General features: G+C 39.1%; 1 protein-coding gene across 2 annotated transcripts in view; it reads left to right on the forward strand.

Annotated features, from left to right (window-relative positions):
• DAPK1 (death associated protein kinase 1) overlaps positions 1 to 23,744 on the forward strand; it is an 88,507-nt gene that overhangs the window by 23,139 nt on the left and 41,624 nt on the right. For both annotated transcript variants that reach the window (XM_042787888.1, XM_042787887.1), the window contains one exon: positions 14,126 to 14,347. In XM_042787888.1, coding sequence (XP_042643822.1) covers positions 14,126 to 14,347 — 222 coding nt within the window. The remainder of the gene's footprint in view (positions 1 to 14,125; positions 14,348 to 23,744) is intronic.

Genomic DNA, 23,744 nt, shown 5'->3' on the forward strand with positions numbered 1-23,744 from the left:
AAAATGAAACATGACACTGGGGGAGTGCACATTGTGCTGGCCTCCCTGAGACAATTTGTATTGAGCTGAAAAGCTGGTGGTTGGCGGTAGGAAAGGGAGGCTGCTTAGCGTTTCAGTGGCACAGGGGGTGTGTGGGGCAAGCCTTGGAGAGGCACATGGCCATCTGACGTAACCGTTTCTATTAGAGTCGTGCTTCTGTGAAAGAAACAATAGCAGTCCCTGCTAAGAGAAACTTTGCTCCAGGTAATGTTTCAAGTAGAGGCAACTCATGCAGATGAGTGCTGCTTTATGACAGAAAAAGGAAGGAAATGCATAAAGGGAATTTGTGTTCTTGAGGCCAAAATAAAATGCCTCTATAAACTGGATTTGTAACAAAAAATGCAACAAAAATTAGTTACAGCTACATTTGCACTACTGGAGCTTGAGTCATTTCTCTTTCCTTGAGGAATACACCTTTGTCAAGAAGGCAGTAGATACCAGAAAATTTCATTAATTTGTGCTGTTTAATATTTTAAGTCTTTACTTGAAAAGACTATCTAGAAAAATCAAAGATCGAAGTAAGCCCTGGCTTCTGAAATTAAATACTTCAGGATTGTCTTGTTATTTATTTCCATGTGCAAAAATACATAGTAACTAGAACAAATATATCATCCATAAGGCAGGCTGTCACTTTTGCACAACTTTTTTTTTATTACAATACCATATACTACAGAACCATCTGACCGAAACTTTCCAAAGAGAGCTTCAGTGCAGAGATAAAATTAACTAAAAGTACCTTCCAGCATGTCAACAATACTCCTCCCTAAGCCTCTGAAATCTATTACATAGAGAGTTAATGCTTTGGGGAAGCAAATTTCTTGTGTTATTTTTGAGGAAGTCATGACAGCAAATGGGGTGCAGTAAAACACCTCTTTAAGGATGGAGAGGGAAGTGTGCAGAGAAAGTTGATTGGAAGTACTGAAATGTCACTGAGTGACTGGTTCTGCTTTTTTCCAGAGCCCTGCCCATCTTCAGCTGGGATGCAGGGAGGTCCCAAGTAGAGGCAGGATGGGGAACTGAATCTAAGGAGTGCACTGCTGGTTGTAAATGGGGAAGAACCACAAGTCCACTACTTGCTGGTTTGTAACTCCCTGGAGCAGAGCACAGCTGAGGGATGGACTCAGACACCGCTTACTGTAGTGGTGCTACCTTCTCGTTTGCCAGCTCTAACTGGAGAATAATAGCTTTGTGCAAGAATACTCTTGTTAAAGCTTGGCTTCCAAAGTAATTTGCAAATTCAAAAAGTGTTGCTTTATTTTGGATCTGTGTTGAGACACGCTTCATCCCTTAACCGGCTGTCCCCAAATTATCCCGTTTGATTTATCTCTGCTGTAGTATTGCATGTCCATAATATATAAAGCAAGAAGGTGGGGAGGGGCAGCGCTAAGTTACATATGGAAATTTCCAGTTCTGCAGTGCAGAAGTCTACAGAAGTGCCCCTTGATTAAGACCATTATTTCTAAAATATTCCCTGTAGCCTTTGCACTGCTTTGCTCTCAGCACTTGTAACAGGGTAAGAAAGGATTTCAGCTGCAGCTTGCAGTAACTGTTATGCTGGTGTCCATGTGACTGCGTTTTTGTTCTGATGTGTAACTCTTCATCTGAGTAGAAAGAGCTGCAACACTGAACAGTGGAACTGATGTGTATGAGTCTTTTGTAGACTGAATTACTGTAGAAAGTGAAACTTTTCCGATGCAATGTTAGTGATTATAAATATACAACTGTTTTGAATGACAAATCTCCTGGCATCCTGTTAGTCAAAACCAAACTTAGAAAAAGACTCTCTGTTTTGCCACAGAGGTTGAATTTTAGGAAACAACTCTTTTTAGTAATGCTGATGTGGAATTGCAACTCTTTTTTCTTGCCTTTTTTTTTTTTTTTTTTTTAATCATATTTATTATCACAGTTGGTACTTCCTGAGTACAGTGCTTGGATTAATGAAACTGTATGCATTGCTTACAACAGCATCCAAACTTTGCTTGAATGTAATAGTTTTCATAGCTTTTGTAACGATCATCAAAGTAGGCATGTGGACTTTGGACTGCTTTAAAATACTGTTGAAGTGAGAAATCAAGGGGTTGTTAGGTCACAGCTTCCAGGAGGGAGTTTCTGTGCACGACATCCTCCTGCCAAAGTGCAGCTGGAGCAGAGGAGAAGATCACAGACAGACGTCTGCTCCTTCGGATGGACGGCTGCCTGCGCACACACTGCCTTGCAGCGTAGCCCCAGTCTTGCTGTGCACGAGCAAGTTGCTATCTCTAGCAAGTTTAAGTGTAGGATCTATACAGTAGATTAATCTTTCACATACTTTCTATATTGATGCTGGTTATGCAGCAGGATTTGTAGATTAATCCTTTTGCCAGTGCTGCAGATTGATGGTTAACCACATGATGTGCCATCTGCCACTTAGCTGTTAAGTTAAATTTAGACTTTGTACATATATATGTTTTATTTTTTATTCCTTAAAACACTTGCTACAAGTGTTATTCAGCTGTCTAAATAAAAGAGAGTAAATAAAGTAGTAGATTTGTCATTTTTTAATATGAGGTATGTAGAACCTTTATTAACTTACAGTTTATTGTTTATTCCGTTATAGTAAAGAATTTGTTTAGGACTGTGTTTTAACTTGAATATGCTGTGTGTGTCACTGTTTCATACATCCATATTTGAGAACTTAACAGGCTCTGACTGATTGTTTCTCTCTTTGTTATAAATAAGCTCAACTGAGTGTTAAAGGTGCTGGGAAAGTGTGAATGCCACATTTGGAGTGCAGCACTGTTTAATCCAGAAAGGAAGCATAGCTGTCAGGGTTGGGTTTTGTTGTTTGGGTTTTTTTCCAGATATGTTTCTTTGGTTTGCTTTGCTGTTTTATTGCAAAGATAAGCTAGGCAAGTTGGAAGGAGACCAAGTGTTGTGCTCAGGACGTAGTATATGCAGCAAGAGGGTGATCTGGAGAAGGGTATCACTCTTAGGAGACACTTTATGGGGAGTACTGATTAATTCCTTTTAACTGTGCTTCAGGAGGAGACCTGAGTACCTGGCCATCCCACTGAACTCAGGTGAATGTGTAAGCACAAGGAAAAACAATAAAGAAGACAGCAGAGTTGGAAGGAGCGAAGAGTTTGTAATTTTTCCCAAGTTTTGGACACTGTGATTTAAATGCTTAGGTCTAGCGAGGTTCAGGAGAGGTAGATTGAGAGTGCTGAGGTTGGAGGTGAAGGTGGAGATAATTCCAGATGTTTATGAAGAGGGTTTAGCAAGGAGAATAAATAACAGTGAGCTGACAGTTGTGAAAACGATGAGCAGGAAACCTTTCATTTATATTAAAATAGTACAGTGAATGGGATGAAGGGGGCTGAAGGTGGTAAACACCAGAAATAAATAGCCTGTGAAATCATGCAGTTTATTGAAAAATCAGTTTTTCAAAAAAGGAGAAAGACAAACAAGCAGTGTTTTGTTTGTATTGCAAAACTTTGACCAAGGAAGACTACTATCAATATAACAAAAAGAATGGTTCATGTTGCGCAGTGTCTCATGAAATTGCCACAGTGGGCAACCTGGAGACAGCAAGCCTGGTTTATCAGATGTATTGTAACCAGTTAATCAATTCTTGATTGGGGTGGAAAAAAAGGAGAATGAGGATGAGTAGTAGGAGGTGCCATGCTCCAAACTGTCTTAAATCTTGGATTTGTCAGTTTTGTTGCCCCTGCCAATATTTCCAAAGAGGAGGTGGAGTAAACTGATGAGATAGTTGCAGCTGTACGTTTAAAGCAATAAAACATTTTATTCAAAGGTCTTCACTGGAAAGCAGATGCAGTATTACATTTAACAGATGGGTGCTATTTCCAGGAATCTTCAAGTGCTTCCCAAAATTATTCCATCGTACCAGTGCTGAAAAGAAAAATACTACCAAGAGAAATCATTTGAAGATGTCTGTGTGAATGCTTAAATCTTCTAAAGTATTCATCAGTATTAAGTCTTATACATCTACATAAAGTTTTGGATGAGGTCGTTCTGTGTCATGAAATCATTTTGGAGGACAACTGGGGAAAATAGAACTTAAATTTGTTTTACAGTTGTCTAAGCTGAGGGAAATTGAGTCAGGAAATTTTTCTTACCCTTAAAAAGATGAAAAGTCAGTGAAAAAGTTAAGCTGAATTTAAGACTAAGTAACGTAATATATAGAAGCGCACAACTTAGGCAGTTTAAGAGGTTAAGCTTAAGGACAGTGCAGAGGCTTTAAGATGCATCTTTCTTGCAAAGCATTTTCTTCTGAGCAGGTGGCTTTTGAAGGACTTACAGAACTCTCTGTTACAATATTGAGTTGTTACCTGCCAATTTGAGCTTATGGATGTAAACTCGTATTTAAAGTCCCAGGTGAACTTTGTTGTTTAATATTTTTAAACAATGATGAAATGCCTTGGGAAGCCTTGACTGTGTCTCACAATTACATGTTTTGTGTGGCAGTTCTGTTTAAATAATAAATATTTGTTGAAGTATTATATATACAAAACCTCTTAATTGGTTTGTACAGAGCTTTCAATTCTTTGCTATAATCCCTGTATTATTCCTCACTATTTTGAACTGAGAACAATGGTATCTTTAAATGGAAACAAAATTGTGTTCAATGCAGATAAAGTGTTCAGGAGTGATGTTCTTCATGTGATTTGTTTATATTAAATATGCTATACAGGTTTCTGTTTTAATGCTTGGTTATAATTTACTATCTTTGCCTTTATTTTAGGTAATTAAAATGGTCTTAAACACCGTTTACTTTTTCCTGTACTGTAAAGTGTGATGCATCATGACTCAAGTACTTATCTAAATATCACTTTAAAGTGGTGGAATAAACCACAGTTCAGTCACATGTGATTAAATATCAAGGAGGTGAACTACATAAGAGAAATACAAGTGGCTTCCGTTTCAAAGAGAACATAACACTGCTGGTTTTTTGAAGTGTTTTAATATCTGTTTTCACATCAAATCGCACAAGAAGACATCTCTAACTTTACTTTTTGTAATTCTTCTACTCTTCTTCAAGGTCATATGCTAACACTAGGGAATCATGCAGAGCAGATACATTTGCAGCTTGGTGGGGAGAGCTGGTGTTACCCAGTCAGAATACATTTTGCATGCTGAAATCCTGTTCAGTTTAGAGCCCCTGACCTGAAACAAAGCCTTCCTTAAAGGGAAAAAACCGTGAAGGTGCTCTCCTCAGATAAGAGAGAACTGTGCTCTCATTTGGTTACATAGCAGCCGTACTTGGCAAGGGCTATGCATTAGCCTTCAGACAAAGTACATCAGCAGGATGCAGATGTTGCAGGCTTTTTGACTCTTAATTTCTTTTCCAAGGTGTTACGTTTCTAATTAAAACCCTTCTCCAGGATGGTAATTCAGTTACTTTTTATAAATTTAGAACATCTATCTATTCACTCCACAGTATAGTGTGTATAAATAAATTACAAACAAAATATCATGCAATCATATTTTATTTTTGGATCCTGTTTTAACAATGTTCATGGGATGTAGAGAGAGATACTGATATATTTATATGTACACAGAGAGCGGGTGAAAGCATTTACATGTATTGCATGTAAACAGGAAGGAAAAAAATGGATTTTTTTTTTTTAAACTCATCCTTTGTTCCGCTTAAGAAAATTGAGCCTAATCATCATGAGATTACATTTTTTCTAAACTTCTTGTTTCTAAATGTGAACGATTCTTTAGTCATCTGCAGTTGAAATTTACTGTCAAATTGCTGATGGGTAGGATCCACTTTTCACCATCTGTGTGATGGGCTGTATTAGTTAATAAGTGCTTTTCAGCTCAGCAGATGTATGCACAGTTGTGTGCATGCATGCATGCTCCAGCAGTTCTAACTTGTTCGGCATTGACTGTGTTGGAAAAACTTCCTATTTTTATGCGTATAATGCAAAATCCCAAGGAGATCAGTTCCCTTCCTTTAGGTGAGGGTGTTGGAGAAGGGCCATGGGAAGGTATACTGGTGTGCTTGGTCTTACTTTCAACATGTGGGTACTATGCACTAAAAATGTTAAAATCTAGCTCTATTTCTTGTTCTCCTTTTCTCTGAGCCAGCCAGAGCGGTCTGATTAATCTGTTTGTGATTAACAGTAGTTAATATTCTGGGGAGCAGTGTTCGGTGAGATGCAATGTTGGCTACATCTGTACGTGGATAACAGTCTGTGTAGTGAGTCTTGGCAATGCCAGTCACGCCCTTGATCACTTGCCCTCTTAAAATGCCTGGCCCAGAAATTGATGTACTGTTATGATAAACTGGTATCAAGAAGACACTTTGTAGCATACTCTTCTATTTAGTGCTGGATGGACATGCATACCTGTACAGAGGCAAAGAAGTAGTCTTCTATATTTCCATCTCTCTCTCTTCTAGTTCATCATCTCATGTAATTATTCCTCTAAAATTTTACATATGTGACTCAGAGCAATATAAAGCATGTGAAATAATAAACAATGTGGTATCTTTCTTGTGCTCTGTCATAGATAAAGTTCTCTGTCATGCTATTATGCCCATCCTTAGGACTAGCAGCTCTTCTGGGTTTCTAAAAAAACAACAAAAACACCAAAAAATCACATTTTCTGTGAACCTAGTAAACATCTAGAGAAGTCTGTTAGCAGCCTAATGAAATTGTAGAATGTAGCAGAGCAACAGACTTCCAATTTCATCAGCATGATGTGATGATGAATACATAGCTGAAATGCATGATAAATTGCTTTTAAAATAACCAAACCACAAAAATATGAGGCATGAGCTTATAAAATTCAGGAGAAAAGAACAGATTGGAAAAATTCCCTACTTCTGTGATTATTCACTTTCTGGTCTATCCTGAAGCCTGACTTCAGTTACACAAAGTTGTGGTAGGTAATTTAGTCTGTGGATATGCCTAAAAAGTAAACTTAGCTTGTATGCTTCTTACAGTGTTTGAGACCTCAAATTCTGACTGCTTCATCTTATGATACCATCTCTTAGAGGCGCTATCAAGAGTGTTTTTGTTAATTTCATTGATGTTTACAGTTACACTGTTTCAACTGTATTTGAATAGGTAGTACAGCAGAGGTTTCAGTTTATACAGACAAAAAATGGTGCCTGATAATGCAGTGGTTTTGCTAACAAAGTATTTCATAGAGTAATAATACAGATTATTTTGAAAGTTTTGGGTGTTTTTTGCTTGAAATATTACATAAGGAAAGAAGTCCTTTTTATGCTCTGGATGTATTGGTAAAATAACTTGAAATACTTGATGTATTCATACTGAAAGATAATCAAACTATTTTATCATCACATACGTTGAGTCACTATATTAGGATCAGGGTACTTCTGAAACTTGATAATTTTACATCAAAAGATACTCCAAATCAGAAATTAGGAAAGGAAATTTAAGAGACATGGAGTTCTTAAGTGTATGAACACGTTATGCATAACAAGAAACTCAGAAGTTAGGAAATACCAGTTGTCAGTACATTTGTTTGTCTTTGCTTTATAAATCTGTCTGATTTTCCCCTCTGATTCCCCTTCCTTGCTGTCCTTGCTCTTTTTGGTTTGGCTGCTTTTCAAAAACGTTTCTAAGGAAAGTGTACCAGCATGCCTTTTGCTGATGGCTACAAATTACAACTTGATTTAAACTCTACACATTGGAGATGTATTGCACAATTGCATGTGTGTTGCTCTTCTGCCTTTCTACTTACAGCACTCTACTATTTATAATTTCATGGTCAAGTTTAATTAAGTCCTTGTGTTTGCTTTTCTGTATTAGTAGTAGGTGGAAAAGACCAGTCCTAACAATGATCTCTGTGGTGCACCATCAGATTTCAGCTGACTTACTCTTCTGCTTAGCCACTCATACAGCAATTGGGGAGTGTTTTCTCTTTAGCTTAGATGCTGTATCACATTTAACTCCTCTTTTGCATCTTTTCTTTAGTACTGCTTTTTTCATATGTCTCCAAAATTGCTGCTTCTGTTGTGCTATGGCCAGTGTGCCCTTTCCTATAGCAAGTGTTTATGTGCAGCTGAAACACGTTTACAACAAAAGATAGCCTTTGGATGCTTGCAGCTCTTTCTCCTACTGAGTAATTAGGTGCTGTTCCTTCATGTTACGGAGTGGTCAGGTACTTTGAGTCATGCCCCTTAGTCTCACTGTGGACTGTGAAAATGCATTTGTCCGCTATGGACACAAAGCAGATGGCTGCACTGTCAACTGGGATATGTGTGTCTGTGTTAGCACTTGAAGTATAAACATGGTACTTATGTTGAAAACTTGCCAGCGCTGTTGAAAAAAAAAAAAAAAGAAAAAGAAAAAAAGGAGAAATAGCCTTATTATCTATCCAGGATCCATGTATCCTTCAGATACAGCTGTCCCGTGATGTTTTCATCTTCATGTTGTTTCCCATTTCTTTACAAAGCTCTCCAGTACTTGGAGGGCTTGCATCTAAACAATACTTCTAGCATTCTCTCAGAGTGTGTGCTAGAGGATTAAACACTGCAGGGCAAGGGAAGGAGCACAAAAATTGTGAGTGCTGTACAAGTATTTCCAACTTTCAGAGCCTAAACAAGTATGATATGAACTTATCAGTCAGTCTTGCATTTATTCCTGCCTTGACTCTTTGGTTGGCTGCAAAATTAAATACGTGATTTGGGGAAAGGGTCCTTATGTTGCCTAGCATGCCCTCTGTGGGGAAAAGAAAAGATGCACATATGCAGTTAGAGAAACTCTGCCTGGCAAGATGCCTTGTTTTAGAGTGTCCCAGTTTCTTTATCTGTCAAAATTAGTGAAGATTTTTCCTTGCAGACGCTTAACGCTGGTAGCTAGTGCTGAAGCTGCTATTCCGTGAAACAGGTTGTCTTTTGAGTGTGGTACACATGAAACATGACCACTTCCCAGTCGCATCTTCTTGAAGTGCTCCATTAACCTATTAGCCATGGCTTACCCCACCCTGCTATTGCTGATAGTAGCTTATCTTCTCAATGGGATAAGTGTAACTCTTTGTGCTGCTGACTCTCAGCTGCCATACAGAATTATACACCCAAGAGAGACTCTCAAGTGCCTCATAAAGTTTACTGCCTTTTTCAACATAATGAAGAGGGAGAGAGGAAGGAGGGGAAAGAGCTTGCCTGCAATTTGGCATTGCAGCTGGACTGAAAATGTTGTTTTGATTGATTTAGAAGGTAGAGAGAGACTTATTGTAGCTATAGCCCTTCACAGTTTGTGGTGAAGTCTTCATTTCCTTCAGAAAAGACTCAGGTGCTGCTGCCTCTCTAGTGAGTTTTGTGAGTTAACCTGATTAGAAGCAGCAGCTCAGATGCCCTTAATGACAGGCAGCAGTACGTGGGTGGCAGTGGTGACTGTTGGAGCTGAGTGACACTGAGACACTGCTGAGAGTGGAAATCACCTGCTCAGTTGGCCTTCCCTGCCACAGATCTCTAAGAAAAGACAGGAGTGTCCACAGTCTGCTAATAACAGTTTTATTGGGGAAGACAAATGTCTCTATGGTTGAGTTTCAATTTCTTTCATGGGCTAATCTAATAGGATTACATATGTCTCTTTCTGTTGGATTTGTATAATTTTTAAAAGGAAGGCAGTCAAACAAATAGTATCACATTTTCAGAGTTGACCAGTGAAAACCAAATTTTTAGAATAGAAAAAAAAAACACCTGCCTAAATGTCAGAAGCATACCAACACTTCTTACTAGTTTGATGTCAACACAATGCCTTTTCCTTATTCCTATCCCCTGCTACCATTAAACTTTGTCTTTTGAATGCAGTCTTCAGAAGATGGCATGGAGAACCCCCCATGCTTGCCCTATTGTGGCAGTAAATACTAGAAAATTGACCCCTGGGGATCACAGGAGCATCTCTGTGCCCAATTTGGACTTCTTTCAGAGGGTTCTTGAATCAAGAGTTTCATCCCTCACAGAAGGAGCTAAATGGAAAGAGCTGGGGCAGAAGGCTGAGACTGGGGAGGGATACAGGGTGTCTTCCACTCCTGATCATTGTGATCATCCTGGAAGAAATGAAAATACTTTTTTGTTTTTTCCCTTTTATTCTAAAACATCCGTCTCTGTAGTTAAAACTGTCTGTAATTCATGCTAATGAGTAGTTCGTTTTGTGATCCAGCTAAGCCAGAACCAATAAAGGCTGGAGTATAGGTGCTTTATTGTTGATTCCATCACCTCTATGAAGAACTTCTGTGCACATGTGTGTGTGTGTGTGTGTGTGTGTTGTAAAGGGCAGCGTGTGTCGTCCTATGATGTAAAAGAGGTGGAGAAATGTAATGATTAGATAATGGGATAAGTACTTGTTCTGAAGTGAGTCTGAAAAATCACTGGATGTGGAGATACCATGCCAAGTGTCCCAAAAAGAGTGGATTTAGGATAGTAATTAACTGCTGGTTGCATAAGAATTACCAGATCACAAAACAAATTACTGTTATTAGCAGAAGTATTTGTTCTCATGTCAAGCTGTCATCCTGCTTTACTGTTTAACCTGATTCTGCCATGCAGAAAAAAATGTCAGATACTTTGTTAGGTGTGAGTTTGTGATTTCCTTCTGTATTTTTTTCAGTGTAATTGTCTCCTAAAATGGCAGTCATTTTTTGATCCCACCCACTTTAAATCAAACCTGTGAAACTGAAGGAACTTAAAAAACCAAAGGGCTTTTCTGGCTTTGAAGACACTGTATGAATGAATGCAGATCTGAAATTATAGGCTCTATGGAATAATATTACTGGTTATAGAAGTGTTAGCACATATGGACTTACAACAGCTTGTCATTGCAGTTCTACATATTAAAGCCCAGTAAATACCCTTTAATTTACACCTCTCCTCTGCTTTTAAAAAAGACGTAAAAAATAGAGTTGTAAAAAAGAGAGTTGTAAAATGGTGTGGCTTATGTATCCCAGGCATAAAATGGCCCCTTTGATTTCAGCTTAAGTGTGATCTGCATGTATAGCATTTAATAACAAACAACTAATTGTGGGGCTATGTGCTGAATACCACAACAGCAGCAATAATAAGGTTACTGTTCTAGATACCTGTTAGATCATAACTTCCTTGCAGCCTTGAGCAATGTCAAAGATTCTGGAGCCTGACATCCAAATAAACCATGGATGGGACCAATCTATAAAGTCATGTGGTTTTAAACAACGTATTGGTCTTCTGATAATACTTTTATATTGAATTGTGATAGATCAAGACATCCTTCAAACAGGTGGTTGTAGTTGGAGAAAAAAGTAAAAGACTGAAAAAATAAAGCTACATAGCTCAGACGAGGTGGAGAGAGATCTACTTGTCTTACTTAGTCCCCTTTGTTTCAGTAGGTCAGCCTTATGCTGTAATGTCACAGCTGACCCATTGCCAAAATAAGATTAAACAGCCTTAGCCTTCTTAAAGGCGTTGGAAGCATAAAATAACTTTGGGGAGTAGTATAATTCAAATATGAATAATACTGTGAAAAAATTGTCTTCCTTCAGCTTCCAGGTCCACAGCCAGTGCATGTTTAAAAACACTTGCAGGGTGTTTTTTATGTAGAAAGAAGCCTAAAATGCATCACTGTCTTCAGTGAGAAAGGTCTAAAGGAAAAATTCTGTCATGGGCTAAAGATTGGAAATTTGAATACGAGAATTTTCCAGGGGTCAATGATACATGCTTTGTCAGTGAAACATAGATAACTCTTAATCCCAGTCAATTTTTATAATTAAATCCTCTTGGATATCAAAATGTATTGTATGTCCATGTAGTTCAGATTTACTTCAGAGCTGACGTTAGCAGTAATTTTGGGGTTTAGTATTTTGGGTTTTTTTGTTGTTGGGTTTGTTTGGTTTGCATTGTGGGTGTTTTTGAACTTATTTTTTAAATGAAGCGGTAGCTTTTGCTGAACTTCCAAGGTGAGCATCGATAAGAAAGTGGTTAGCCATGTAGCATTCAAGCCTATAGATGAATCATAAGCAGAAATATTTTTCATCCTCTATCAGTTAATTTAGCCTGCTAGCCTGAAATCCAGCCACATGACCAAAAGACAAGAGATGGCTTTTTATTTCCTTCTGGTCCCTGAGCTTGAGTAGCTGGCTGTTCAGAGTTGTGGTGATGCCAGTATCTGTCAACTGCCCAGGTTTGCAGTTTTGCTGGAACTGTGAACTTTTGAAAAAGCTGATTGCTTTTTAAATAAGATTGAGTATCTCTGTGGAGAGATGTGCAAGTTGTGGGGGAGAAAGTGACAGAATCACTGTCTTTCCCCACCGTGAGCAAGGTCCAAAAGACTGTTTGCACTTCTCTGCAGCAGTGTGAATACCTAAGTGCACACTCTGCTCTATCTGGCTTTCCCACAGTGCAAAATTGCTCAGATCTTGGAGATCAAACTGAGGGCCACTGTTGCAGGAAGAGTTGTTGTGGAGTTGAACTGAACCAAGCAAAGAGGATTGATGTTCTTTAGGGTACCTTGTCTAGCCCTTTACTACCAGGTTAGGATGACACCTCTTTCAGGGGTTCTGTGCCTTATCTGACAGTCCCATATGAGTGTCTTAGGTGTCCAAAAGCATCTCAGATAGTACTAACTGACCAAGTCTAGGCAAGTGAAGCAGGTCTTCCAGCCTATGTAATGGATCAGCCCTCTAAATTTGAAAATCATGTGTGATTTTTCTCTTACAGCATGTTATTATCATTAATTTATTGTATAACACTGTTGCTGATCAGTTATCATCTTCTATTTTCTATCTGTCATGCATTCCTTAATTGCTTAATTACTTTGCCAGTGTATGTGGCACATGTTCATTCCCCAATAATATAGTACTGTGCATTGAGTTCATGCACAAGATGTGTAGCTTTGAGTGATTCCCACTTGGCGCTTTGTCATTATGGGATGCCCTTTTTGTGCATGATGCATCTTCCTAGAGATCTCTCCGTCAATTGTAATGAATTAACCACTAATACAGGTTAGCTCCTCTTCCAGGTACTGGATGGAATTATACATGCCTATATGTTACATCACTGTGTAGATAGTCAAGCCTACTAGATTTAGCTTTGATTTGACTGCTGTTCAAGTCTGCTTTAGGGGACACCACTTCTTCAGTTAGCAAGGTAGGCTAACTTTAGAAAATTTTCTTACTGGTATCATTCTGTAATTCTGTGAACACTTCATATGGTGAAATAAATCAAGAACAGAATTGCTGGAGAATCCTCCGCCAGAGGTTAAGAAAACTTAAAATGAATGCTCAGTGGTATTAGAAACCCTGTTCTTGCTTTAACTCAGCATTAGTTTTCTGGAGGTTTCTGATCTGAACCAGTGTGTATATCTAGCAGCAGCAGGCTTATACATCAATGATAACATGCTGGAGTCAGCAGCTTCCTGGAGTTTCTTCTGGTTTGTAATACAATCACAGGTTTTTGTTCCTCAGTGCCTTGGCACTTTTCTCACCTTCAAACTCTTCCTAATTAACAAGGTGATACAGTAACTGTAATTCTTGATATTACTGTATTTAGTCCGTGCTGTTAGAACTTAAAACCAAAAGCAGTGCCCTGAAACCCAATATTGTTTTAAAAAAATTTTAAAAAACAAACTTGGTAGAATAAAGTGAATATTGACAGATTATATAAAAGAAACTCATGACCGTCTCTCTTGCAGAACAAAAAAAATCGTTCTCAACATGCATATAGAAGGGGAAATCCAGAAACCATTTACTTTTCCCCAGTAATCTATGATGCACATATTTGTCAAAAATCCAATCATCTATACAGGTTTTCTCTTTTACTTATGGATATGCTGAAATGTGTATATATGTACACTTGTATGATGTAAAAGTGATACCTTAACTGACCTTTTCTGCGTCATCTAAGGTTTTTTCCAGATGTTATTTTAGATTGCACAAAAAGCAGTAACATACTGTAGTTGAGTTGATAATTCAGAGGTACAGCTGTTTCCCCCCTCCACAGTAAATAGACACTACTTTTAACTAAACTTCCTTGAACCAAACAGTCACTCTTTCCTTTTTCTTTCTTTTATTCTTTTTTTGTTTGTTTGTTTGTTTGTTTTTTGTTTGGTTTTTTTTTTTCTTTTTTTAGTGGGCAGTTTGCTTTAGTAAAAAAATGTCGTGAGAAAACCACTGGTCAGCAGTTTGCAGCAAAATTCATCAAGAAACGTAGAACAAAATCCAGCCGGCGTGGAGTGAGCCGGGAAGATATTGAGCGAGAAGTTGGCATACTAAAAGAGATTCGACATCCTAATGTGATCACGTTACATGATGTTTATGAGAACAAAACAGACGTCATTCTTATTCTGGAACTGTAAGTACCTCTAGAGACCTGAGGAGGAGTAGCATTATGTTTGTTTGATTTAAAAAAAAAATACACACTTTCTCTGAGAATTGTAGTGATTTATTGTATGTTCCTTACCACTCCAAAAGTAGATAGATAATAGTCTGAGAATTCTTTATTTTAAAGTCAGAGTTGTAGCCTTTTGATTTCTATCCATATTTTTCACTATAAATGCACTACAAAGGTTAAAAAAAAAATCTGGCATATTTAGGATTTTTTTCTGCTTGTTATTTTAATCATTGTTGATGTTATAGATCCAGAAGAATAGCCTGGAGCCAAATAAACTGATTTGAAGGTAAGACCCAGAGGGAAATAGAGATTCTTAGTGGAGGTTAGTTTAGCAAATTTTACTGTGGTTTATGTTGGTGTAAAGTAGCATCACTGAATGCCTTTTCTCCTTTTTCAATCTGTATAACAAGGAACAGAATTTTCCCAGTTCTGTCCTGTTGAAATGTAAACTGAACTTTCATATCCTTGTTTTAGTTCCCATTTTTCATCTAAGCTTATTGCTAATGGATTGAGGTAAATATGTCGGCAGAGAATACTTCTGCATTGTTTTGACTCTGTCTTCAAGTTCCTCAAAGATTGCAAATTAAGAAGTTAAGCATTGCTTATACGTTGCAGTTTGGCAGTGTCTGCTGGTGGGACGTGCATGTCTTTACATAGTTTGCATTCATGACACTGTATTATTGCCATACTTGTTCTGTATCAGTTAAACATGCTTTAGAACAAGTACTCTGTGCAAGCAAATTATTTGGTACCAGAACCTTGGGCAGCACTTCTGTTTTTCTTTTGGCTGTTCGTGTGATTTTTCTTATGTAGGGTTATGTCTTCCTGTTTATTAGCTTTGATAAATGATATTTCCCCTTATCTTATAAGGATACTTTAGTGTTGCATGCTGCCAGTAACATATGTGTAGATTTACAATATCAATTTAAAAAGAAAACTGGAAAGTGCTTTTGGAGTTTCATCTTTTTTATGGTATATACATGTATGATACTGTTTTGTTATGTTAGAATATACTTCTGCACTTCCAGTCCATCATGTATTGCTTTACTGTAATACTTGTAGTCTGGGTTGTTTTTTTAGTTCCAGAAGTATACGCTTGCATTAGTTTGTCAACTTTGGATAATTCAAGCAATTTTTTTTTTAAAAAAAGCTAAAATAAAATCCTCTATGAAGCAAAAGTTCTTTTTATTCCTGTCAGAATATCTACTACTCCTGTTTTTTGTTCAGAACTCTAAATGTGTTGTGAACACAGAGCAAAATTAGTGTGATGCTTCTTCCTCTACCCACTTGACACTAACTCTCACATTCTTTCATTCTGTAGCCTTACTGTCAGCATATCGTTTCTGCAGTGCTTTCTTTCTGCTCTATAGTCTGTCCAGATACAATCAGGCCAGTGTCTCAGCTTTAGCGCTCTGAGGAAGGCTCAGTAATCCTGGGCAGTGGTAGCAGGGATGGGGCCATTCTGCCCTCTCCTTTTACGTGGGATAGGAGCTTTTTTGGCAGCAGGGTTGCTGTGTGTGTCTGTGTGTACCCACTGACATTCATTGAATGGAACCAGATATTGCTTCTGATAATGTGTGTTAATATGTTGTAAGCCTGACATTGTGAAACTCAGCAAACTATTTGCATTGCAGTTTAGCTAATTGTTTTATCTAGTTAACAATCCCTATATAGTTTCAGTTGGAGGCTTTTTTTTCTTCATTTTCTAAACTTCCATGTGAATCTTTCAGGTTGAAGCAGTGCTATTTGGGGTATCACAAGTAACACATTTATTTAGTTAGAGGGTTAAAAAGGATAAGATGACATGTTAGTGATCCCTTTGTAAATTGAATATACTGATGTCATGGTTTGAGCCTGGTCGGCAGCCAAACACCATGCAGCTGCTTACACCTCCCTTCTCTTCCAGCAATAAGAATGGACAAATAAGCCAGGCTTGGGATTCGAGATAGGACCAGGAGGAGCAGATCACCCATTATGGTCATGAGCAAAAGGCAGACTCGTTAGGGAAAGAAAAAAAGGAACATACATTTATTACAGACACTAACAACACTTAACAGAGTAGGGCAGTGAGAAGCATTGCCACATCTTGAGAACACCTTCCCCCCACCCCTCCCTTCTTCCCGGGCTCAGCTCTGCTCCCGATATCTCTACCTCCTCCCCCAGTGGCGCAGGGGCAGGGAATGGGGGGTGCAGTCAGTGCTGGCGCTTCTTCCATCTTCAGTGGGGGGAGCTTCTGGAACTTCTTCCCCCTGCTCCATCGTGGTCCCCCTTCTCACAGGATACAGTCCTCCACAAACTTTCTCCGACTTGGGTCTTTCCCAGAGGCTGTAGTGTTACCTTACACTGCTCTGGTGTGGGACACCAACTTTCTCCAACTGGATTCCCTCCCACGGCTGCAGCCCTTCCTGAGCTGCTCCGGCGTGGGTCACCCCCACATGCTGCAATCCTCCCAGTGCTGAACTACAGCAGCGGGGCTGCCTTTTCCCATGAGACCCCAGTCTTCTTTGGGCACAGCACCTTGATCAACTATGTGAAAACACGGGCCACAAATCAGTGTCTGCTCCACTGTAGATCTTCATGGGTGGCGGAGAGGGCTGCCCTGGCGTCTGACCACAGGATGCAGGGGGGTCTCTGCTCCGACACACCTCCCCCCTCCTTTCTTCCTCCGTTCCTCCACTGACCTTGGTGTTCACGCAGCTGCAGCAACTCCTCCTCACAAGTCCCACTGCCCGTCACCACGTCCCTTCTTAAATACGTTATCGCAGAGGCGCAGCTGATTGGCTCAGTCTTGGTGCAGAGGTGGAGCTGACTTGGAGCTGGGGGAGCTTCGAGAAGCTTCTCACAGGGGCTACTCCTGTAGCCCCCTCCCCTGATACCAAAAAGCCCCACCACTCACTCAAACCCAGGACAACTAATTGCTGTAAAGTTTTGTAGTTCTTAAAATCACTGTGCTATTATGTAAAGCTATTGAAAAGGCAAAAGACTAGTTTTAATCACATGCTTAGACATTTATAGATACAATTCCTTTCCTCTAATGTTGTAATATTTGCATTTTGCCTAGGGACCTACTCCCCTGACATTCTTTGTTCTTACAGAACAATTAAAACCAAACAGAAATAAAGCTGAAAGCTCATGAAATAACCTGTTTTGTTGTCCTCAGAATCCATCCTAAGTGACCATTTTCCTTTCTGGTTAGAATATAGCATTTTTTTCTGGGACTTATGATTATAAGATGAGGCAGTACACCACATACAGAGGGAATTTTGTCTAACCTAATTTTTCTAGAATTTAGAGAGAAACTAAAAGTCAGCATTTCAGCTATGTATGAGAAATTCATAACAAAACAAAAATCCAGAAGAAACACTGATTTCATATTAGTAAGCAAGTGTAGTATTGCAGGCAGGGGTGGGGAGGTGTTTCTATTCTTGGTAGAAGCTGCAGCGCGCAGATGTCAAACCTTTGCAGCTGCCTCTTGGTGGCTGCCAGATGTTGACATGCATAGTCTCAGCGTCTGTTTCCTGTTCCTGCTGAATATTGATTTTTATCTCCTGGTTCACCAAGAGGGTTGCAGTATTGCATGCAGCCTCCTAAACATTTTTCTGCATTATCAGTCAGCTGTTTCTCAGAGGTGAGCAACTGACCAGAAGTTTTCACTTCATTCCCTCACAGCAAATATTACATCAGCCAGGAAAGTATTCAAGGTGGTGATTTGTATGCAGAAATATGTGGGCAGTTAGTTAATTATTGCAGTGGCAAGGTCCTTGCAACACTGAATACAGAACAGAGCTGCATATCAAAAAGTTTATCCACATATGTGTTCGAAGGTTTTTCTCTCAACCACCTGATGTGAGGAAACTGACCTACCAAAAAAAAATTACAAAACACATACTTTTTGAAACTTTTAAAATCAAATATTTCCTTAAAAGGTTCAGCAGTCACACACACAAGCATGACATACCCTTGAAGAGCCTTACTTTATTGCAGTCTTTTGGTATATTTAGTGAAATGGGGCATATTTTCATATTTCTAGGTCTTAGTGACAAGTGTCTCCTTGATTTGGAAATAACCTTTGAAATTCCCACTCTGCGGACTCATCATCTTGCGTGGAATGTTATGCATGTTACCTACAAACTGGAAGACACTGTCTCTTCCTTATCTGACTTAAAACTGTAATAGTTTTCCTTTTTTTTTCTTTTCTCACGCCACACAAATGATTGAATTAGTCGACATTTTATAGTGCTTTTTTCTATCCAGCTGCAGCAACTAGTCTCTCTTCTATGTTAGCAATACTAAGCTATTTCCAGTGAGTTCTGCTGAAGCCATCATTTCATCAGGCTTCACAGACTAGAAAATACAAAGGCCTCTGTTGTACACTGATAATTATTTTCTTTCCTCGAGCATGTTTTGCACCAACATGGTTCACCTTTTGTTGGCCTTGGATGAATAATCTGTCTTTTGTTTTTCTTTCCACTTTATTATGTTTCCATTTAAACTGCAGACCTACAAAATATATTCACTGTGCTTTGTAGAGCTTTAGTTATAGTTTCTTGGTGCAACTGCAAAGAATAAATGCCCTTATCCTAAATTATATAGTACTTCCTTAGAATGCTCAGAAGTTATGCAGATGGTCTTGCCTTTTAAAATAGCATGATAGCAATAGCTGACTCTTTTCACTAGGAAGCTATGGATGGAGTTTGGTATTCGTGCTTTTCTCTGCAAAAAACATACCTTCATTTCTGAATTTGAAATACTAATTGAAGACTGCTAGCTCTTTTAGCATAGTTCTGAGTGATGAATATCTGTTTTTAAAATTTAAAAAAAAAAGAAGAAAGCTTTGAACGTCTTAGCTTAGAAAGAAATGAATGACATTAAATTGCAAGTGATTGTGCATCAAATACTAGGTTTTATGCTTTTTATAAAAGGTAGTGCCTGTATACTTTCTTAAAATTTAGTCCTCTGCATTTCAGTGTCTCAGAGTTGCCACTTTATTGGTACCTTCATAGTATTTACCAAAATAGAACAGAGCAAGGAGAGGATGATAGATCCATGTATAAAAATTCTAATGATGTCATGAGTTGCTCACTGAAGAATAAATAAGAACAAAGAATGATGAACTCGCTAAATTTCTGTCTTATTGAGGAGTTAATTTAACTTATTGCATTTGTCATAGCTTGGCTTCCAGAGAAGCTTGAAATCTGCACAGAGTTTCTTTGATTTTTAGTTGTCTTTTGATAGAAATAGCTCTGAGGTTTTTGTTTCTTTAACGTGTAAGGCATAAGGAAGTTGTTCTTGAGTGGCATTGTTCTGAATTTTGAGAGGAGGATTGAATCTTTGGTGCTTACCAGGGTGTAACAGGCAAGCAAGCTCTGCAACACTAATTTGTCAATGTTGTGTCACCTTTTGACTTCAGAATCCTGAATTGCAGGCTCACAAATAGGTGCACAGAAGGTGTGCAGACAGGTAAGAATGAAGGCATGACACGACTGAAAAGAAATGAGCTAGAGCCAGTGTGACTCTGCAACGCACTGAGCGTATCAGGGAGGGAAAGCATGTGGCTTCTGGGCTCTGCAGTCCCTGAGCAAAGTGTATGGCACTCTTGTATCTTAAACCTGAATGATCTTCATACGTTAAATTTTAATGTCTTAGGTGGGATCAAAATACTAAGGCACTCTGCTTGGCCAAACTGTCGATAACCATGAGCGTTATCCAGATTCAGGGAGCTTAGGGAACTTCAGTGATGAAAACCTAAATACCAGGCCTGTTTGGTTGCAGGAAAGATTCACAGAAGTGTTCAGATCTCCCTCTTAGTGGGAATTAGCTGCTTAAATTTTAGTTCAGGTTTTGGTGCCTGTGTTCTTCTGGCTGGCCATTCTGAGGCCAGTGCTTCTTGTTCAATATATCTGAAGAATTTAGGTACACTAACGAGAGGATTTCTTGATCATTGTTGTTTCATAGAAGCTGGACAAATGAAAATGACAAGCCATAGTGATGCCGTAACATGCCTTTGCTTTTCTGGTGGCTAGATAAAGAAAAAACTATGTACAGTGTTTTCAGTGGGTAGGTAACATAATGAGCTGGCAGTCCTGTTCTGCTCTTTCAGAATTCTTGGTACACTTTGTACTTCTGAGGAGTGGGTTGGTAACTGCACAATTCATAAAGGCTGTGAAATGAAGTGGATGTAAAACCCCTTAACATTAAAAAAAGCAGAAATAGCAGTATTTCAGTCTAGTCTTTGGCTGACAACTTCTGATTTGAAATAATACAAGGAGTCATACAAGAGACATTTGACCACAGAATCCTTAGGGAAAATATTTCTTTTGCAATTCGACAGAAGAAATTTTTGGACTAGAGAAGAATTCAGATTATTTATCAAATTGAATCTGCTTTAAAAAATGGAATAAATTGGAATTCTGGAATTCTTCTTTACTGTTTTATGTTGTTTTGAAATCTAAGCAAGGTAAATTAAACCTTGTAAACTTCAACTTACTAGGTTAACTTTCTTCAAACAAGGTGTTTGGGCTTAGGTTTTGGGGTTGGTTTGTGGTTTTTTATCTTGATCAGAAATCATTAGATAATCACTAATTATCATTTAAATTTTGTTACAGTAGGAGCAATGTGATCAACATAGCTTGTGACAGAGTCATTATGAGGTGACCACACTGACTTTGAAGGTTAATTGATTCCAAGTTCCCTGTGTAGGTTCCCATAATGACTTCCTCTGAGATTCAGTGATCAGTTCCATTTCATAGTTAAGAAAGCCTGGCAACTTTCAAAAGCTCTATCGTTAAGTTCTTTAGCCATGGGTGTGATGTATTTTCTCTCCCAGAGGGAGATTTGTGGGTTGCAAACACATCTGTCAGCCTTCCTTCAGGAGGGCTAGGAAATGCTTTTACCACTATTTTATAAGAATGCAGTTGAACCGAAGCTTTATTTTACTTGCATCAGTTCAGGAATGCTGTCACCTCTGCCTAGAAATACTGGGGAAGTAACATGTACTGGCTTTGCTTTTAGTGAAAATTTTCATACAAAATATTTGTAAAAACATGCACTCTGCTACTCAAAAACAATATAAAATGTAGTCATGTTATACCAGTGAAAATAGATTTACTCAGCCCTTATGGCTTTCTGTGTTGCAATGTGGTCAGTAATATAATATATCCTTTAGGATTAAGATGTGACCTCCATCAATCACAAATTCTTACTTTCTTGAGCAAAATATTTGAACAACCTGTTATGACTGCAGAACTATAACTTAGTTTAAAGGTAAACAGAAAGGTTTTATACTGCAACATTAAAGAATTAATGCTTTAAAGGAAAACAGTATGTGAAGGTGAACATAGAGGCTTTGCAGCCATAAAGCAATTTAGCTGTGACTTAACTGTACTCAGATTCCTCTTAATCTGAATTGCTATAGGATGTTGCCCATTGGTAACTAGCTAGCACTCTAGAGATCAGAGTTGGGTGACGGCACAGATGAGCTGCTCAGAAAGCTGCCTGGTAACTCCTACCAGCCAACAGGAAAATTGAACAGAGAGAAGCTTTACACTTCCAGAGGATACTGGGTACAGACGCTCCGAAGTGGTCTACAGGAAGAAACACTAGTGCTTGGTGAACCTCTTGCCTCTTCTGCCTTCAGGAAGCAACCTTCATCCAGCCAGTGGTTGGCATCAGTCTGTTAGATGCTGGCGTCACAGGCCCCTCTACAGAGCCCCAGAGACAGGCTGGAAGTTAGTTTGTGTGGCTCTGGAAACCCGCACAGTGATCTGGTTTCAGCCAGATTTCAACAGGATGCTTGTGCAGCCAGAAAGCTCACTTAGAAACATGGCTGGGTCACTGCAGTGGAGGTGGAACCAGTGTACTTCCTGGGAGAAGGTGACGTTCAAAAAGATCCATCATAGGGGCTAATGCATGGAGTTGTCAGCCCCTTCTACTTTAGATTAAGACTGCCTCTGTGCATGAGGTGGGACATGCACGGGTACATTGGTGGAAAAGGGCTTTCTGCTTGACTTGTGGCTCCACCTCTGAAAGTGTGACCATGGGTTAGAAAAAAGTGCAGCGTTTCTTTACTGTGGGGCTGTGTTATCCCGGCTGAGGCACAGGGCTAGCCTTGAAAACCCAACAGCATTTTAGAAAGCTTGTGAAAACTGCAGTAGCTTATGTAGCTGGTGTCTTTACTGGCTTGTTCTAACCCATTTTTTCATCTGTGATATCTGGAAGTCCAATCAGGATCATCTAGTGATTCTAGATACATAATCTGATTATGAAATCCGTGAAAGCAGACTCTGTTGATAGGCCTAGGGGCACTGTAATCCAGCAAATTATTTGTGGAAGTGAAACTTGTAAAGAATGTTGAGTGTGGACCTGTATTAACTCTCTGTGACTTGCTTGAAGTAATGGCCTTGCAGTGATACCATGGCTTTCTGTATACCTGTTGTGATACAGCTTAATATCAGACCTGCAGAGTCAGCAGGAAGGTAGGGAATAAACAGCCTTCTGACAAGCACGAAGAGGAAGCTGAGAAACACAATCCATGTTACTGAGTTCCTGTGGGGATGTGGGTTTCAGCCTTTCACATATGGCCAGGGCATCTGGAGGTCACCTGAAGCAGAAGGACCCTTCTGGGAATCTGGGCTTTTCTCAGCTTCCAGGTCTTGTGTGTGCTGGTTTAATGTTTTAGTCATCATTGCTATAAAAGCCCATTTCTCTCATGCCTTATTGTCTGTGCCGGTGAAAATAGGCAGCAGGAGAAGATGTCTGGGCTCTGTGCTTGCCAGTGATGGCAGTGCCCAAAGGGAGAACACAGGGTGCTGACTGAGCTCACCCCTTGCAGCAGAGGAGTTACCAGCAGAGGTCACAATGGCCTGCTCTCTGAGGTGAACCCACGTAGGATCTCATCCTAGGCATTAAGGGTGAAGTGCGTAACATGAAGGGCACACTAAAATCCTGTCAACCAGAGGTATAGCTGCTCCTGGAACAAAGCTTTGAGTGCGTTACATCCAGTCCCTCTTCACTCACCTACTCCTTAAGCAAGGTCTGCTGAGTCACTTAGGGTGACAGCATTTAGGCATCTAAAGAAGCACACACCACTTTGGAAAAACCTATCACTTTTCGTAGTAAACTACCAATTTTAAGGAAAAAAAAAAGTAAATTTTTTATAACCTGGACCTCAGTTTCAAGACTTGCAAGCACTAAGTATAGTACCTGTGAAATACAGTTAACAGTTTATTTCACGCTATTATAAGGCCTATGATACAATCATAAAAAAAATGTCACTACAACTAACTTGTGTCAAAGACAGGAGGATAGTACTCAGCAGTGCTAGAAAAGAGCTATGTGTAATCTCATGGAATTAACTGTT

The sequence above is a fragment of the Tyto alba genome, unplaced genomic scaffold, assembly GCF_018691265.1.
Source record: "Tyto alba isolate M040663 unplaced genomic scaffold, T.alba_DEE_v4.0 Super-Scaffold_13, whole genome shotgun sequence".
Lineage (NCBI taxonomy): Eukaryota > Metazoa > Chordata > Aves > Strigiformes > Tytonidae > Tyto > Tyto alba.